The sequence below is a fragment of the Dysidea avara genome, chromosome 3 (assembly GCF_963678975.1).
Source record: "Dysidea avara chromosome 3, odDysAvar1.4, whole genome shotgun sequence".
Classification (NCBI taxonomy): Eukaryota; Metazoa; Porifera; class Demospongiae; order Dictyoceratida; family Dysideidae; genus Dysidea; species Dysidea avara.
The window spans coordinates 44,901,577-44,919,555 of record NC_089274.1 but is presented as its reverse complement, the minus strand read 5'-3'; the positions used below and the strand labels follow the sequence as shown (position 1 = coordinate 44,919,555).

At 37.0% G+C, this 17,979-nt stretch overlaps 1 protein-coding gene across 2 annotated transcripts in view; it reads left to right on the top strand.

Annotated features, from left to right (window-relative positions):
* Nucleotides 1-17,979, top strand: part of LOC136251207 (polycomb protein suz12-A-like) — a 39,764-nt gene that overhangs the window by 14,585 nt on the left and 7,200 nt on the right. Inside the window, exons 5-8 of one of the 2 annotated variants that reach the window (XM_066043618.1) lie at nt 8,887-8,951; nt 9,009-9,100; nt 12,199-13,272; nt 13,546-13,672. In XM_066043618.1, the coding sequence (XP_065899690.1) occupies nt 8,887-8,951; nt 9,009-9,100; nt 12,199-13,272; nt 13,546-13,672 (1,358 nt within the window). Of the gene's footprint in view, nt 1-8,877; nt 8,952-9,008; nt 9,101-12,198; nt 13,273-13,545; nt 13,673-17,979 lie in introns of both variants that reach the window. The other variant, XM_066043617.1, reaches the window with a different exon arrangement.

The following is a 17,979-nucleotide window of genomic DNA, read 5'->3' as shown; positions in this document are numbered from 1 at the left end:
ATATCTGATTTGTAATACAGCAATATACGCCATGCAAAAACAGTTTGACTGTATAAAGTGACGTCCCCATGCCATCAAACTAAAAGTAACTGACAACTAAAGGAGCTATTATTTGGGTGAGGCCAAGAAATACTGACAAATAACTTGCTATAATTTATAAAAATTTGGTCCATCATCATTCACTCGTACAGTCTTGCTGCATTCCTAATTAATTCCCTGTAACTCTAATTGGCTAGTAATTTATTATTATTAACACTTTACAGTGACCAGAACTGAAGGTCTGACAGCAACATGTGCTGCAGCCTTAGGATTACCTAACCTAATTCAAGGACTTAGAACTAGCTGCCTTTTTTTTCCTCTACAATACTGGACTATTGAGAAAGGTACCAATTTATTAGCCAATTAGGGAATTAATACAGTCAGACTGCACAAGTCAATGATAAAGAACCAATAAATTATACTTAGTTGCCAGTATAATAATATTGACATTCATTCTAGATATTAGCTCCTTTAGTTGCCAGTTGCTTTTAGTTTCGGGGACACATATTTTTTTGTATAGCCAAGCTGTTTTTTGTATGGGGTATATAGCTATTACTGTATTGTATCATAAATCAGATATCACTGGCTTTTCTAGGGGACATAACATGTGGCACACAATTCATCAATGAGACTGTCTTATAGGGCTCTAAAACAACAATTCAGATATTAAAGTAAAATGGTCTTTGTAAAGAGGTGGTCTTTGTTAGAAGGTGGTCTTTTAAAAGAGGTGACCACTAATTGAAATTACCTAAGTACCATTTCATTCCATTCCACCATTCCAGTCCATTCCACCATTCCAGTCTACCATTCCATTCCACTGAATCCAGACGCCCGCTTGAGTAGCATCTTGGCAGTTGAGTTATGTTGAGGCCCACCTGTGTGGTGATCACTATCAGACATTTGACTATTGTGGTTGGAAGTGTTGTCAAGTGTGGTTGATAGTTGTGTGGCTTTAATTGTATGCCATTCTTTGATAACTGGTGTTAGCATTTGCTGTGATTGTACTAATGTCTGCTGTAGAGACAGTACAATGAATGAATGGTTTATTCACTATTAATAGATCATTTAGAAGTTTCAAGTGCACGACTAGGGTGTACTTCATGATGAGACCACCTCATTATAGTGACCGTGTCAGGTAGACCCCAAACATAGTTAGGGTGTATTTCATGAGCTCCTTATCTCTCCAAGTATCCCAGTGAAAAAACTTTTGATAAATCTGTAGTTTAGGCTAAAGGAGTTAAGTTACCTTACCTAATGTCACCATATATGGCATGTATTGTATAAACACAAGAAAAAAATTTGGCAGGTTGAAGGGTTACCAAGACCACCTCATTATAGTGGCCATGCCAAGTAGGTCCCAAGATAGCTAAGGTGTTGCCACCATGGCCGTATTTCTGTCCCTAATTGCTGACCAAATTTGACATTTATTTTACTTGCTGAAATGTGAATAATTTTGCAAAAAAATTGACAGTACAAAGAGAGACTATTTAGTTGTTAATAAATGTAAGATGTTGTGTAGTGGATTATTACATTTATACACTATTGTCAACTTTGGAAAAGTTGTAGTGTGAGAAATTTTGTTTACCTGAAGACAGATGTTAAAAGTCTACACAAGGGCATAGCCAGGATTTTCTACAAAGGGTTCGTATCTGAACTAAACATCTTGAGGGGAGGTAGGGAAGGCATTTTTGAATAGCTACATACACAAACGGTTCCCTTAGGTAGTATCATTTAATGTGTGTGTGTCAAATAGTTAACACCTACCCACTGTTATTTATGTAGCTTATAGACACTATGGACTGGAACGAATATAGAAATTTACCTTCGACCATTTGCTTATAAAATGTTTAAACATTTGAAGCTTCGGTGGTTAGCTTTCAAGTTACAGGTTTTCTTGTATTTATTCTTAGGTTTTATCGTGCTAATCCTATTTAATAAGTTTGTGAGCATTTGGAAAATGCATAGCAGCAGTACTGAATGATGCAATCGATTGATTGCAAATGGGCGTGTCCTCTATAGTGCAATCATGCATAGGTAAACATCAACTAATGGCTAAAAGTATGTTTTCCATGCATTATCTATCACTTTATAAGGTATTTTAAGGCTGCAACTATGGTAGCAAGCTGCACTGCGGTGGTTTAAAAGTGGGCATGGCACATGAAGATTGATCACGAAAAGACAAACATTGATTGTGCAAGATGAATAAGCAGCTGCAATAAAGATATTGACTTTTATTTGTAATTCTTTTGTATACTATGAGTGCATTACGAAGTTTTGAAGGATACTTTTATAATTCGAAGTTTACTTAACCTTTGAACCCATGAAACATTCGAAGCTTTGTCCCAGCCCTAAACAGAACTCACTTCAAGATACATACTGATGGCCAACTTAAATTTTCTGCCATACCGGTACCCTCCACATCTGATGGTGAAGCTTTATTCGTAAACATCATTTTGTTTGTCCTTCTGTTGATGGTCACCAATCAATGAGAAGTAACTCTGGATGTTTTGACTCTTGTATACTCGAGACGTCACGTGTCTACCACATGCTCAAACGTTAATAATGTACATCAACTATTCAATAGTTTATGCTAACCTGACAAAAACCACACTAGTTTATTGCAGATGCTGCCTTGCATCTAATTTTGGCTAACTCCACGTCAACCCTTTGCCATTTGCCATTTGATCTCCAGTGTCTACCCGATATGAATGCAGAAAGTTTAGCAGATGAATTATTTTCTTATAAATTTTTGCATCAAGACCCACCTGACAAGTATTCCAGAACATTACTCACCTCACTGTTTGCACACTTATCATACCATCAACAATTAATACCACCTTTAACATCAAGGGGGGTACGACATGCGTCATATGTACTAGTTAGTAGTATAAGAATTTGCTACTTCAGAAAACATTTCACGTGAGCCCAATAGGTCCTGTACATTACACTGATGGTGGGGATCACTGAGGATTAAGTGATATTCAGGTTATATTTATCTGTACTTTACAATGTGAATTTCACTACTATAAATGGTTTCATTATGGAGAAACTAGACTTAAGTAATGATAACGAATGACAAGTCACAGACTTCCCACGAAGGGTTACCACGATCTCTTAATGACCATACAATCGTTCATGCCTGATATATCACTATGAACCCGTACTAGAAGTGTATTTCTATAAAATACTTTTTGCTAGCGTTCTGATACTTTATATAGTATAACTAGCATTTGCACGTGTGCTTGTTGTACTCCCCTGCTTTAACATCATCCAACTACTATCAGAAAAGCTTCTTCCCTCACACCATTATTGACTGGAATAATTTACCGAATGAAATAATTTAATGCTCTATCCTAGATGAACTCTCATGTATCACCAGTTTTTTATGATCATGTATGACCAGTGGCTGGACCGAACATTTAGACACATATAATTTATAATTTTACAATGTATTGTGTTTATTATTTGGGGTTGTGCAGTTTCACCCCCCCCCCCCCCCCCTGTGTTTTATTAGCCATATGGCTGTCTTACACAGTAATTAAATCCAAATCCCAAATATGACCAAAATGCATATGTCTGTATTCTAATAGTATAGTCACATGTGTACCATAATTAGCTTTTTTTTGTATTTTCGTATGCAAAACTTCTACGAAGATATATATTGCCCAAAAATTTTTACTTAAGATCGAACTACTCTAATAGAGCAGCAGTCATTCATGTAAATCATATGAAAATATTTTACATGAAAATTTTTATTGCAAAATTTTTTTGCATGAAAATATAGCGAATTACGGTATATCATTGGTACTGTAGTACCAAGAGTTAATAATAGTAGGGAGCCCTCCCTACTATTATTAACTCTTGGTAGTACTGTGCTGTACAAGAAAGTAAAATTATTAGTTTAAACATAAAGTACAGGTGGGGATCCCCAAACAATGAAACAAGATGATATATATTGACAATATGGAGAGCTTAACATCTAATAATATGCCCATAACAAATGATTGTGTGCAAGTTAAATGGCTTCTTTTCTATGTAATATACATTTAGTATTTGGTTAATTTCCTTACCACAATTAGTTTAGCCACATGGTGATGAAGGTTCAATGGCCTGAACCAGCAATTCACCCACCAAGATTGAGCAATGTACTCCTTCAATTACAATGCACTCTAGGGCAGGTTTCCTTTGTTAACGTGGCAACTTAGTTGAAAATTCTAAGCAGTACTCCACCCTCTCCGCCCTCTGTTTTTGGTTTCTCAGACATGCTTGTTATGGAGTTATCCTCAAGGTTATAGCCATGTTCTTTAATAAAACAGTGCTGCTCTTGCTGACTAAGTTGAACGTACACCCTTGTGTCTGGTATGATCTTTGTGTTTAAACGTAAAGATATACTAGCAGGAGTTCATAATACAAGTAAGCTCCTTTACTTATATTATGAACTCTTGATACTAGCCAGTCTATGTCATATCAAAAGGGAACTATTTAACTTCATTAGTTGCGGCATTTGATATTCTCCTCTCCACATTATTCTTTTTACTCTTGATGTGGATGTATTACAGCATATAGTAGCTATGTGGGAAAATCGCATTGCTAATTCTTACTAATATCTATATATATCCATAGTAGCTAAGTTTCTTGCTGTTATGATATAAGGCAAGCTTGGTAGTAGGTGTGCTCTAATAAGAGTGGAGGGAATGTCACATAAATAGGTCCTGAGAACATTAGATTTCAACTCTACAGTACTAACACTGGGTGGGGTACATAACAAATCATGGGTTTTCCCACTGGCTCTCAACAGAACATAATTATGAGTCAAATTCTTTGAAACTAAAAACCATACAAAGGTTGATTGTGGGCTAGCAGTTATGTGCTTGTGGTGGTAACCATAAGATTGACTAGTTATTATAGGATTGTTTTCAAAAGATGGCTTATTGGTAAATGCCTTTATCTATTTGTCATGGTGGTGGTTTCTGCATAGCAGAGTAAGTTAGTTCACTACCCTGGGATTATTCTCCTTACAATAGTCCCTTTCATTTGATGTGCATGTGATCAAGCCATTATATGCACATCAAATTGATAATATTTCATTCCATAAAGTGGTTTGTGCTTCTAGGAATGTGTAAGGTGGTGGCTGTATGTGTTGCTAGGGAATAGTACAATGTGTTACTAGGAAACCAACACATGTCAGCTGTCCCACACCTTCACTTGTAAAGATGGATTCACCTGCAACCATTCATCTGAGTAGTGTACAGTGTTAGGTGTGTCATTGACAAGTAAAGGATTTGCTTTGAAGTCATAGTCTTATATTAGTTGGTAATCGCTGGAAACATCGTGGACAAGGATTTCTGTGTGTTGTACAAGGTGTAAGAAGATGTGAATAATTAACACCTATTACCAATATAACTGATGATGTGTTCTCTAATATGCCTTTGAATATATAGCTATAGCTACCTGTATAGTGCAAATATTTGATGCAGGATAATCTATATTGAACAAGTACACAAAAGAAATTTGGAATTTTCAACTAGAGTAGAGACCATAATACATTGATAAAAAGTACTGAAACAAGCTGGAGTAGTCCATGATATTAAATCACAGTAAAACAATAAGAAGTGTTATATCCCTAATTATTTTATGTGCAAAAACATACAAATCAAAGCAAAGCCTATGGCAGTTGTGTGTCAAACACAGTTATTGCCACCCAGTGAACCAGCACTAGGATTGCGTGTGCACCACTCAGGCACTTGAAGGCAAATCCTCCTAGGGCAAGGTTAGTAGCCCACAGGAGGATTGTCCAGGTCTCACGGAGAGAAGTCATGGAACCTGAAGTTTCATAATGACTCCAACACCACTAAATGAGACAAGGATATTTGCTTCCCCAGTAAGCACCAGGTACCCATTGCTGGGTGGGGTGCACACACACACACACACACACACACACACACACACACACACACACACACACGCACACACACACACACACACACACACACACTGTGCTCCAAGATACCATAACGGAAATGTACAGTAGGGATTATCAATTGTCATCTGAAAAGTGAAGTATCCATTGTCAGCTATGTTCAACCCGTTACACAACAAGAACTGTTCGAAAAGTACCTCTGCAATCCACACATACCGAAAGAAAGAAATGGTGCCATGCTCCCCAGTTATATCAATTATCGTCTGAAAAGTGAAGTATCCATTACGCTTCGTTGTTGGCTATGTTCAACCCATTACACAGCAGTACAAATCAAGAACTGTTCAAAAAATACCTCTGCAATCAAAGTAGCCACTATGAAAAATATAGATCGAAGGGAAGCCATTACGTGCTACTCAAAGGAGGACACTGGTATGCCCATGAATAATGCATTGTACGTACTGTGGTATGCTTAAAGGCACCTCTTAGGCCAAAGCGACGTCGAACAGTGAAAAAATCAAGCCCGTAGCCTTAGCTGTTTTGTAAAGTTACGCTTGACTGAAGGAATCGGTCAGTTACTCAGTCAGTCAGTAGAAAATTCTGTTAAATAGTTTTTTAAAATTCCGTAGCAACTTGTTGAAAGCATTTCGGGTTGATCTGAAGGCTTGTTTGGACTTAGTTTTGCCTAACCAATACTACCTCATCGGCCTAACCAATACTGCCTCATCGTCGTCAGGGAAAATTGAGGCTGGTGATGTTATTTCGTGGGCCACACCTACTCCTTTGTGGTCTTACTATACAGTACGATAATGATCGAGTAATTTGGGGAATAAAAATTGTGTCAAAGTACTGCAAGCAAGCTATCAAAAATTTCCCATTTAGATTTTGTTATACTTCAAGGGAGTTACACATTGTATTTGATTACACTTGAACACAATGACTTCATTACTTCCCTGTCAGGTGTTAGCAGATATAGGATTACTGATGCTAGGACATCAGAATATTGGTAATTCCCATATCTAAGGAAATGTTTGACTCGCTAGCTTCAAGGAGAATGACCCACCATATAAGGCTATCCTGCATACTAAAAAACCTTATTGTCTTGTATAGAGAGGACAGTTTATCTATACAAACTATTGTAATCATAGATTAGTAGATTTGGAAAGAGTGGAGATTGCAAAAATTATGAAAAATGCCTTTGCAAAAATTATGAAAAATGCCTTAGAAGCATTATAAGTGCACGGAATGTTATTTTGCAGATTGGTGTTGAAGGAAAATACACTTTTACTAAAAGAGCTCAATTATTCCTTTACTGTAGTTGTTTGACAAGTGTAAAAGAATTGACCTGTAATTCCTGATGGCAGTTCATGGTTGTGATATTATAACTTCTTTCCTAACGTGATTAAGCAATTTACTTGTGTATTGCCAATAGTCTTTATCCATCTAAGCAAAAGATGAAAAACAACTGATGCCATCTACAGACATTACGTATTTATTGTGAAGTTTAATTTCATAGCTAATATTAGAGAAGCATCTTCTGAGCAGTTTCATACACTGGTCTGTCATGTTTTCCAGTTCAGTGTTCTTACTCTGTCCTGTACCTGCTGATCATTTGTAGGTATTTGAGATCAGCTTTAAGAACTTCTTTACTTCTAGCAGGTCCACTAAAGTAATTCTGGTGCATTTTCAAAAAAGTTACTACTTTTGCAAGCTTGGTTTACATGTGCTACAAGTACACATAAAAATTTGGAATTTTCAACTAGAGTAGGGACCATAGTATATCAATCAAAGTACTGAAACAAGTTGGAGTAGTGCACGATATTAAATCACAGTAAAACAATAAGAAGTGTTATATCCCTACTGTGCTTTATCGATGTGCTATGGTCTCTACTCTAGTTTAAAATTCCAAATCTTTTTGTGTACTTGTTTGTTAACTTTTTTTTGTAAAATAAAATAATTATGAATGGTGAACCCACGCATACCATATTTGAAATGGTATCGTGTGCCCCAGCTATCAATTATCGTCTGAAAAGTGGAGTATACATTACGCTTCGTTGTCAGCTATGTTCAACCCGTTACACAGTATTATGAAATATAGGAACTGTTCGAAAAACAACTCAGCAATCAAAGTAGTCACAATGAAAAATACAGGAATGATTTTCATTATGAACAGAAACCATCACGTGCTACCACCAAATCGACACCTTTCACTGTCAGCAAAGATGAATGAGACACAAAGGGGACACTGATAAGTCCATGAAGAATGCCAAAAGACACATGTCTGGCTGAAGCGACGTTGAACAGCGAAAAAATCAAGCTTGTAGCTTAGCCATTATCTAGTTACGCTTGTCTGAAGGCATCAGTAAGTCAGTCATTAGAAAATTCTGTTTAATGATTTTTAAAAGCATTTTGGGTCAATATGAAGACCTGTTTGGCTTAGTTTACCTAACCAATACTGCATCATCGTGAGGCTGGTTTTTGAGTGATATTTTTTCATGGGCCACGCCCACACTTTTGTGGTCCCTACTACACAGTACTATACTACTGTATGATACAACTGTCAAAATGCTACAGAATTTTATGCATGCTTGCAGCCCATAGTTTGATAGTGGTCAGAAAGTATAACCAAATTCCTTAAGTAGGAGTATATTAGTTACTAATTATAAAGATGGTGTGGATGTGTGTGTGTGTGTGTGTGTGTGTGTGTGTGTGTGTGTGTGTGTGTGTGTGTGTGTGTGTGTGTGTGTGTGTGTGTGTGTGTGTGTGTGTGTGTGTGTGTGTTCTTGCATGCATGCATGTGTGAGTGTCCCTCGAAATCTGGTGTCAAAAACTTCCTAATATTATTATTACACAGTATTTAAATCATTAACTATTTAAAGGTCTATACTACTATCATGTGTGTGTATCTGAACTATGTTCAGTGACACTAGGTTGGAGATTGACTTCCAGAGCATCGCCGAGTGTGGGGACTTTGCTGATACTCCGTCAGTAGACTGTGAGTGGTTTGTCTAAGATGTTTCCTTTGTTATATCAAACATGATTATTGTTAAAGGTTCATCTAGCATACCCTCGATAACAGCCTACCAGAAGCAGAAGGTTGAAGTAGAAGTGTTCTTGTATAAATTTAGCCAGAGACAAAGAAAGGTAGAGTTTCAATTTTAAGATGCATACCTAACAGTCTGTGAGTAATGCCTGTCTATCTGTCTGTCTGTCTGTCTGTCTGTCTGTCTGTCTGTCATCTGTATGTTTAAAGATCTATTAGGTGTTCTGCTGTGCCTATAGTTATTTTGTGGTTGGGTATTGACTGAAGTAGGGATTTAATGTCCATCTGCAGATGTAGGCAACCTCTCTTGTGTATTACTTTTTTTGTTGTATGATCCCTAATGAATGTACAGTTGTCAAGATAAAGATGATTGGTGCATTTTTTCTAGATAATGATAAACTTTCGTATATTACTTGTATACCAAAGAATATCTGATGATGTAGACACCTCCAACTCTCCCACCACTTAGGCACAATGCTAAAACCACTATTTTTAAACCAGCCGTGTGCCCACATTCTGGCCAGCTGTGGGCGTGCGCCTGGTTTACTGAAATTACTTTAGTAAAAACGTGTGTGTGTGTGTGTACCTACCTACCTATGTTTGTTTGTCCGTGCGTGCCCACGTGAGCAAAAATGTTTAAAATAGAGTTGCACCGATACTGATATTGCTATTGGTATTTACCGATATGGCTGTTATATCAGCTATCGGTAAAATGATAATCAGGTAAGCCGATGATATTTTAAGTGCATGCGTAAAGGTGTTTATTATCTTAAGGTGTGGAAGTAGTTGAAGTGTTAATATGCTTCGAGGGATTATTTTATAGCTTTGGATAGTAACGAACGCTTTGCTCGTTTTGAGATGTGTGGCGACTGAATTTCCAGGGGGGTGGCAAGATGTCCAAGAACTTTTATACAACAAACACGGAAGACCATCTACAAAAGAAACACCCTATAGAGTACAGCGATTACGGAGCAAAGAAGAAAGTAAGAGTTGAAAGGTAAAGAAGCTACAAGGAGAGCAACGGACCAACCTACTTTGGCTGAAATGCAGGCACGCATAAAGCTGTGGGATATAGATGATCCCAAAGCAGAGCGTATCCATATCAAGATTGCTGAGATGATGGCTCTAGCCATTGTCAGTTGTTTCTGATGTAGGATTCACTCATCTTTTACATACCACTGAGCCTAAGTTCAAGATATCTACCAGGAAGCATTTTACTGATAATGTACTGCCTAAGATAAAGGAAAATATATTATTTGAGTTGCTAAAAGACGTGGAGTTTTTGGGTCTGACTACTGATATCTGGAGTACCAGTCTTTTAAATGAGTCGTTAATGCCCACTGGATTGGTAATGAATTTAAACGTGTTCTCCATGCACAAAAGATAGACACTGGAGTGGTAATATGTCAAGCTTTAGAGTCCATGAAAACTGGAAAATTTCTAAAGAAAGAGTACATTTGGTTGTAGCAGATAGTGCTAGCAAAATGCAGAGAGCTATGAAGGAGGGTCAATTTGAATTGAAGCACAGGGTTGCTTTGTACACGCAATACAGTTAGTGGTAAACGATGGTGTACTTTCACAACACGTGCTGTTATTGATCTACTTGTAGTCTGCCATAGCATTGTTGAGCATTTTAAACACTCTACTATTGCTTACCACAAGTTAGATCAAATACAAGAAATACTATCTAGATATCAAAAACACAAATTACTACAGGACAAACCAACTTGGTGCAACTCCACTTTATATGTGTTGCAAACAGTTTACGGACAGAAGATAGCATTGGCAACTTATGCTACCGAGTATGGTAGCATAACAATACTTACTCCAAATCAAACTGATTTGACTGGAAAAGTAATTGCTGCTCTTGAACCTATTAAATAGATAACTAAAATGATCTCTAAGGATTCAGTAAGCATATCTATGTTAATTCCAATGGTTAATATTTTAGAAAATATAAATTAAAATTATTTATTGACACCAGTTATTGGCATCAGCATTGGTATTTAAATAGCCGATATATCAGTTATCGGAACATTGGCTTTTTTTCTTATCGGTGCAACTCTAGTTAATAATGGTAAAAAGCAGCCAGGATGTAAGAATTGAAAGCTAAATTAAGTCTGTATTAACTTCCACACACATAAACTCTGCTCTGAGGTGGTTTCTTCTTGGCAGTCTGAAATATGGGTATGCCAGCTCTTCATATACTTTGTGAATGGTCTTCCCTATCAGTTTTATAGACGTTTAACAACATTGAAGGCCTTTTAGGCTACCAGATATAATGTATCCTTCGAGTTGAAAGGGGGGCGTTACCCATACTTGTGAACAAAAATGAAGGGCAGCCTCAAGGCTTTCTCTATACAATTTGCATGAGAAAACATGATAGACACACTACAGAACAGTTGAGAAGATATTTCTGTATGTAATTCAGTTAAAAGTGGTTTGTTATAGTTACACTTCTTTAGCAGTACATAGCAACGTAATTATCAAATTGCAAAATAATTCATGAATTACAAAATATACTGAATCTTACAGTATTTACAAATCTAATTATCTAACTAATAGCTTTAATTATATACATGGTTAATTAATTGCCTATTTAGTTAGAATGTGTATTAACTGCATGGGCACCTGGTTTTTAGAAGTATCATAACCTCAACTTGTTTACTTCTTCAATTATAATTTTCCCACTTTACTGGTTACATTGTGACAGTTAGCTTTAAATACTTATTTGTTTCAATTATCTAGATATATTAGATAATCAGAGATAAGTTCAAAAGGAAATATTAAAAGATATGTTTAAATTTGTTATCACACACTTCTACTTTAAATTTGCTTATCTTTGGAGTATACAAATCTTGCCACATATGCTTTGCTTAAGGAAAAGCAGTGCCATTCATGCCTCTTTTTAGTTGTTAGTTTCTTTTTGCTGTTCTGCAGCTAGCCATAAGTTCCTGTATTTAGTCAGATAACAATCATAACACACTTAAAGGCGTTGTGCATATTGTAGTAGTTTATGGTATAGTACAATTGCATTACTGCCCTCTCATTTTTGCTACCTAATTTTCTACAATATTTGTATACCCATTAAAAAAAATGTGCCAGCATTCTTGTCAACTGTAACGGTAGATGCCTGCAATTAATTTAACTATAAATACATGTACACATGAAGTACCTGCTTTTCATTTTCTGTTTATAGCCACTGAATACTTTATTACCTATTTATAACACAAAGAGTTTGGGCAAGTGTGTGGTCTCCACGATGCCATCTGGATCACATGATGATGCTCAAGGATCACATGATCACAGCAAGATATCCATCCCGGCTAGTGAGCTGACATGGAAGAAAAGCCCGGGGGTGTCCGGGACACATATGCTTGTGTTTAAGTGTCGCCCACTGGGACCAATAGCACAGGTGTCTAAAGGCAGTGACACTACAGATCCTGTTTTATCAAAGCCAAACGGATTAGAGTCAACTGCTACCTCTAATCAGCACAAAAGTGATAGTAAGACTATGTTGCCATCTTCACATGAGTTTAATGGCTGCAATGGTATTGGCACCGGCAAAAAAGAAACAGTTTCAAAACCTAGTAGTGTTATGCATAATAATCTGGGGCATGTTGCCCATGGCAGCATTGTCCCGGGAGGTATTGTGAAGAAATCAAATAATGGAATGATTGTTTATGATAACCACAGGTCTATGGTGAACGGGTGCCAAATACCCACCTCGGTCGCCAGTGTGCATGTTAAGAACTCTGTCAAGAAGTCCCACAAAATTATGGAACATTATAAAGCATTTAACAACAAGCCAGTAAAACTGGCAAAGAAACACAAGAGAAGAAAGCCCCGTCGTACTGCCTTGGCACTGCTCTTGGCAGAGAGTGAACAGTTCACAAACAATGGCTGCTCCATGAATGATGAAGACTCTTCCATAGGCAGCCCTATGTCAATGGATGACACTGATAATTCAGTAGAAATTGTAGATGATTCATTTGATAATGTTAAAAGGAATTTAGTAGACCACAACTATGCCAAAACAGCTAATAATGGAGTTGAGCCGCCATCTGCAAAGCGTCCACGTTTGATGGAAGGAGCAGAAGTGCCAGCGATGCTAAAAGGAGTGTGCTCAGCAGAGCTAGTAGTGTTTGACTCAAGGAACAAATGTCTACTACAAGATGGCCAATATGAGTTGGTGCTGCAAGAATGTGAGACACCTTCACCAGCTGCGGGGAGTCCCCTTACCTGGAATACCATATTTGGAGGCAGTGGTCAGGTAACTGTGCATGATGTCATATTCCTTTCCCTGAAGCATTATGTGTACAAATACAATAGAATACAATGGGCTAATACTTTATAGAAAGATTAGATATTATTGTAGCCATTCACTTTATAGTTGCGTTCCTTGATTTAACTAAATACCAGATATTGTGTGTTTTACAACCCACAATTGAAATGTACAAGGTAGACTATAAATGGAGCTGAAATGATTAATTCTGCCTTTTAATATGTGTAGATAACTTACAGCACTTCACATGTACACACGCAGGCTTCAGATGGTCCATTCCAGAAACACTATTCCATCAAGTTCTCACTCAGTTGGAGTGATGGTGTTCCCAAGATCAGACAACAGTATGAGCAACGTACAGCGATGGAGCTGTCAAAGCTTAAAAGAGGTGAGAAACTTTTTTGTATGCATGTACATATTAAGTGTGTATGTGATTGTGTGGATACAGAAATATTGGAGGAACTATTTTTAAACTGTTAATATACATTAGGGTGACTGTTTTATATACAAATCAACTTTATCTATGGTATAACTTTAATCAGGAGCTTATGAGCCGCCAAAGGCGGTGAAACTTACACTGCCTGCCGGGTGCCATTACAATCCAAATCAATCACCAATTAGCTTCCATATAAGGAAAGTACAATCTCGTTATTTGAAGCCGTATACAGAATTGTGCATGACAACATTACAAGATGGCTTTGTACAGTGTACGAGGAGATTTACAATGAGCTAACCAGTACCAAAACGTGTGCAGTTAGACAATGAAGGGATCCTAAGGTGTCATAAAAGAAGCCAAGGAAGACGACTGGCAGTGAGTGGCACACGGTGATGGTGAAGTTGGCTGAGGCTTCCTTGAGGTCCTTCTCTTCTTCAACAATGGTGACTTGGCTCTACCTTGACTTTAATTAGTATGGCTGGAGCGTCCATTGTTACATGTTGAACCACGCATGTCAATTACATAACCATTTGCTCATGATGTAAAGCAATTTACTTCAAATGCTGTTACGTAATTTGGATTGTCATGGAACTCAGTTTCATGCTCCTTCTTAAGCTCTTGCTTTAATCTATCTCACCATGCCAGACCAATTAATTTTTTGTTCAAATATACAATTAAAATCCCACAGTAAAACAATGTATATCACAATACATGTACCCACTTCATGTACTGGCTTAGCATCAGTGATGTGAACAAGCAATGTTTTCATTGGTATCTATATATATATATATATAAAGCTGAAAAGTCGTCTGTCCGTCCGTCATGCTACTTACTCGCCAGTTCCTATGCCTATTAACACATTTCGTGCTCAAAACAAAGCATTTATCTTTCAAGATTATTATCACGGGGTCATGTGTGCTTCCGTTTGTTCTCTACAGCACGTACGTAGAAGGCTACTTAGGTGTAGAGAAAACTTGAGCAATATTTCTTTGAAAACCACAGCACTAGCTGCAAACGCCTGACTAGGTTGTGGGTTTGAATCCACATATTGTTCTTTCCAAACAGTACCATTTTGTGCATACCTTTTAAAACTCAACTTTTAGCTCATAGTATTTTGGCATGCAACGTGCTATCGACACAGGATTTTAGCGAAATTAAACGCCCGTTATCTGACAACTCGAATATTGTGGTAGCAAGTCAATACGTACTTTTATTTGTTCTTTATAGGGCAATGAAGGCACTGACTGGTATAGGGAAGAATCACTGAAAAGTTGAGCTACATTCTTGTCAAAACCACAGACAAACAACTGTGGTGATTTGCACACCTCCATTAACTCCAATAACCAACTTGAGTTTGATCCCTGCCTAGGTCATAACTTTTTTTTTTCACTTTTGAGACCTTTTTGATGCACCATTTGTTTTCTCTTTTCTATTCAAATTTTAATCCACAAGCTCTTATGTTCACAGTTTTTCAGCACTGGCACATAGACTACCTTACATCATAGGAACTCTTATAACACTTTTGTGGTAGGGCAGGTAAATTGTCTCCATCTGTGTGTTTGTCCAGTGCATAGTGTTGTATTTGAGTAGAACCCTTTATTTATTTAAATTAGAGTAGAGTTTAAGCATAAAAAATGCATGGAACAGAGAGGCTTCTGTAACACTTACTTCAGAAAATCTACATCTATGCTTTAAGCATATAGGTACAAAACTGTATGAGCCTTTGTTCAGATTTACCTCGTTACTGCTGAAAAGTAAATAAGCAACTTGCATGACTGGGGCAGCTACCACTGTGCATCTGAAAAATGATATTACTGACACCACGCAGATACCATAATTTATTGTTTCAGCACATTATCATTGTTTCAGTGCTATACGCAAATACTATTGCAGTAAGTTTAATGCTTAGATTTTACCTAACACACTCTCCTCTATTTTTATATTATGAACTCTTGATATTATAATGTACCAAAACAATACCTACATGTACTCCTGCTTCCTATACTACCCTGCAACCTACAACTGTACCTATTTCACTGATCAGCTTCCTGCTCTATATGCAGAATTTTGGAGTATAGCCTGTACAAACGCATATCTTGAAGTCATGATATCTTTTTATATTATGAACTCTTGATAGTAGGCTATCGTTGTTTCAGTCACTGCTATACAAACACTTTAGGAGGTTAAGGTTTAGCCTTTTAACTGTAGGGCAATAAAGTTCTCCATCCAGTCACCCCACTTCAGTGAACAGCTTACACTGCTATACAACTAAAGAGCTGCCGTATGGATCATGTCAGCCTTAATGCCTTCTGTTAAGGATGAGTACAACTTCAGTAGGGCTACCATAGTCTATCAGTAGTGCTACCATGGTCTATCAGTAGGGCTACCATGGTCTATCAGTAGGGCTACCATGGTCTATCAGTAGGGCTACCATGGTCTATTTGTCACTTATAAAAATTTCTTAATAGAGTATTCACCCAAGGGTATAGTCTACCACAGATCGCCATGTTTCTTTCACTAGTTGTCTCTTATTATTTAAACCATTGTTTGCTGATAAGTCCTGTTCTCAAGGGATGCTGCTGCTTCACGAAATATCTGACCAACATGTCATGTAGCTCTTGTTGGACAAACTACAATTTTGTTTAGTACGACATTCTCTAACCTGATTGATGACTAACAAATTAGTCAGCCACCCCAAGTGCTTTCTATTACTGTATAACCTAGAGGAGAAACCTTGTGGCTACAGTTCCACTTAAGCACCTCTAAAGTTATTTAAGATATGTTAATGTATGAACATGATATCAACAGTTTGTGGCTAGAGCTTCAGATGGTATGAATAATTTTCACCAGTACGTGACTGCTGCTGATACATTACTGTAGTAATTAATATGTTGCTGTTTTGAAAAACAACTTTATTTTGCCATCCCACTGTATACACATTGCTGTCCTATACAACTAGTACAAGATAGTTGTACGTATCATGTAGCTGTCTGGTCATTGTTGTATTAAACATTTGCTTTCAATTTTCTAATGATTCATAGCTGAATGTGGCTTCTACTATTACATTTGTTTGTGTTAAGTCATTTTTGTTGTGCAACACTGCTGCTACTGTAATTACAGTAAGCAAGAGTTCATAATATATATATTTATGTACTCTTGCAGTAAAGAGAGTAAAGTTTGTTATGCACAACTTTCTAACACTTTGTACCATCTGAAAGACATTTGTACTATAACAATTCATACAATTTGGATGAGTTTTCTACATAGTCCATAGACAATTGTAGCACTAAATAAACAAAGCTACAATCTTGCAAATAGTTGTTGTTTGGGGTTGAATTGATGGAGACATATGTTAAGGGCCTACAGCCAGTTGTCACTTTATGGCTGTTTTCTTTTTCATTACTAAACAAAAGTGAGTAACAGCTTACATTATCTAAGCATGTCATTTCATATATTACCATGAAATATTCCTTGTGCCATACTGCACCATATTCCTTAAGTAAACTCATGAAATTAAAAAAAACAACAAAAAAACAGGTAAAAATATATTACCAGGAATGATAGCAATAAAATGTGTAGTGCTCTGTCTTTATTTTGTTCATGCAACAGTAGCATATCTATTATTATTATTACAACTCTTTGACTGAAGTGTGTGCTATATTAAAGTACAGATACATTCCTTGATGTATTGCTATAGTATTTAATCTCCCTACACCATCACTATGATAAGGTTGTACACTCCTCCTGCCTCCCACACCTTTTGTTAAAACTGGCAATCAAGTTTTTGTAATGAAGTCACAAGTTATGGAATACAAGGGAGGGTTTTTTCTGTGATGTCATATTACATGTTGTGTAGTCCTACTAATGTTTATGGGACAGTCCCCTCAGCATGTGTGTGTGTGTGTCAGCTGATTCACAAGTTTGTATGTATTGTGTAAGGTGTGAATTGTCTGCACATTGATGACACTTGGATGGCTGCTGTAACTCTATGGCTGTTTATTGATATGTCAGACACAGTGCAGCTGTGATTTTCAGGGATTCCCTTACTTAATTAATGGTTGTTATGTGACATGTAATGGTACAGTTGCACATTCCGTTTGTCCCAGCAATCTGTTCTACATATGATGTTCATTTATTACATATATGTTGATTGAACACTCGTAATGGTACACTTGCTCACATTGTAACTACCTGTGATCACATTTCACACAGTACACACATGTTGGAGTGTCACTATTCAAAACAACTTGTGTTATTAC